The sequence below is a fragment of the Sinocyclocheilus rhinocerous genome, unplaced genomic scaffold, assembly GCF_001515625.1.
Source record: "Sinocyclocheilus rhinocerous isolate Xijiao unplaced genomic scaffold, SAMN03320098_v1.1 scaffold9868, whole genome shotgun sequence".
Classification (NCBI taxonomy): Eukaryota; Metazoa; Chordata; class Actinopteri; order Cypriniformes; family Cyprinidae; genus Sinocyclocheilus; species Sinocyclocheilus rhinocerous.
The window spans coordinates 75,512-77,332 of NW_015636525.1; the positions used below are offsets into that span (position 1 = coordinate 75,512).

Here is a 1,821-nt window from a genome sequence, read left to right on the forward strand (position 1 = left end):
GTTTACTTGGCTTTGGCGGGTTTCTCGCTCTTCTTGGGCAGCAGCACGGCCTGGATGTTGGGCAGCACGCCGCCCTGAGCGATGGTCACTCGGCCCAGGAGTTTGTTCAGCTCCTCATCATTGCGCACCGCCAGCTGCAGGTGACGGGGAATGATGCGGGTCTTCTTGTTGTCTCTGGCGGCGTTTCCAGCCAACTCCAGGATCTCAGCGGTGAGATACTCGAGCACAGCGGCCAGATAAACGGGAGCTCCGGCACCGACGCGCTGTGCGTAGTTACCTTTGCGGAGAAGCCTGTGAACACGACCGACGGGGAACTGCAGCCCTGCTCTGGAGGAGCGAGTCTTGGCCTTCGCTCTCGCCTTGCCACCAGTTTTGCCTCTTCCACTCATTGTTGGTTGTAAAAAAAAAAAAAATTTATGTTTATAATGAAGAAATAAATCCGTGAGCTCCGCTCTACTGATTTTAAAAGAGCGTGCGAGTCGCCCATTGGTTTAGAGCCTGTAAGATTTCAAACCAATCACTGAACTTCCCTCCAACACCCACCGCCGAAGCCACGCCTCCAAAGCTGGCGGTCTGATTGTGCAGCGTTAAAGGAACACTCCACTATTTCTGAAGATAGGCTCAATTTCTAACTCCCCTAGAGTTAAACAGTTGAGTTTTACCGTTTTCAAAACCATTCAGCTGATCTCCGGGTCTGGCGGTAGCACTTTTAGCTGTAGCTTAGCATAGATCATTGAATCTGATTAGACAGTTAGCATCTCGCTCAAAAATAACTAAAGAGTTTTTATATTTTTCCTATTTAAAACTAATGTTTTTTTTACTTCACTTTTTAAAATAATCAAAAAGATAGTTTTAAAAACAACAATAGAAAAAACAAAATGCTAAAATTATTTCAATATAATTTTCCTAAGTTGAAATTTAGGGGTTATGGTTCAGGACAACCACCTCCCAATTGAAAGTACCCAATAAACTCTGCTCCTTTTTATCATCACTTCGTCTCCTGCTTCTGCTCTTCGCTGGCTTTGCTCAGTCAGACTTGCTGTTAACAGGTTTTAGGTATTAGATTAGTCTGCTGACTAGTTCTGTTACCAGACACAGCAGATATTTTCTGACAGGATCTGGATCTTAATTATCTGGCATGGAGGCATCCTTCAGATCATCAGGATCTTTGATGAACGTTTGTTTCCAGAAGCTTTACTTTCACTGTTCATGTTATATTATATATTATTATGGCAAAGTGGTGGCTAATTTCTATGAATTCATATAAACTTATTCATAACTCTCCGACCTGAGTTTTTATTATTATTATTACTAATAGTATTATGACAGATCATCTCCTGACCAGACATGAGTCACAGACAGACTCGAAGTGTCCGGATGTTTGTGCTTCAAGCTGCCCAAAACAACATCTGTATGAAACACTGCGCACGCCCTTCACTGATGCTCATTTCATTAAATTCACTTCCAAACTGTTTCTGAAACACACAGAGGACGAGTTTAATCTTTTATCAACTTTTCCACTTAAACGAGGCATTAAATGCACACGCGGCTTTGTTCCGTGGCTGACGCTCGCCTTGAGTTTGATCTGACCGGGGCAAAACAAACATTTCCTCGCCGCGTATTTTAGTGTCCACAGAAAGCCAAGAACCTCTGCTTGCTGTTCACTTTGTTTCTACTGCGCCAAACTATTTTAGCACTCGAGTTTTGCCCTTAAATGTAGGAGAAGAAAACACAAGCGCGAGCGGCTCGCGGACGCTCGCAGACACAGAGCGGGCAGGTTGAGTCTATAAGGTTCTCATGTTTTAAATAAGAGCGCAGCGC

The 1,821-nt window shown here is 44.0% G+C and overlaps 2 protein-coding genes across 2 annotated transcripts in view; both read right to left on the reverse strand.

The window, feature by feature from the left end:
- LOC107747776 (histone H2A-like) overlaps positions 1–413 on the reverse strand; it is a 3,095-nt gene extending 2,682 nt beyond the window's left edge. Inside the window, exon 1 of the mRNA XM_016562364.1 lies at positions 1–413. This exon is cut by the window's left edge and continues 1 nt beyond it. Within this exon, the coding sequence (XP_016417850.1) occupies positions 3–389 (387 nt within the window). The 5' untranslated portion in view covers positions 390–413 and the 3' untranslated portion in view covers positions 1–2.
- The window catches only part of LOC107747777 (histone H2A-like), a 3,566-nt gene extending 2,730 nt beyond the window's left edge, over positions 1–836 (reverse strand). The window contains exon 1 of the mRNA XM_016562366.1: positions 827–836. The gene's annotated coding sequence lies outside the window, so the exon portion shown is untranslated. The remainder of the gene's footprint in view (positions 1–826) is intronic.
- Between the last annotated feature and the right edge of the window lie 985 nt (positions 837–1,821).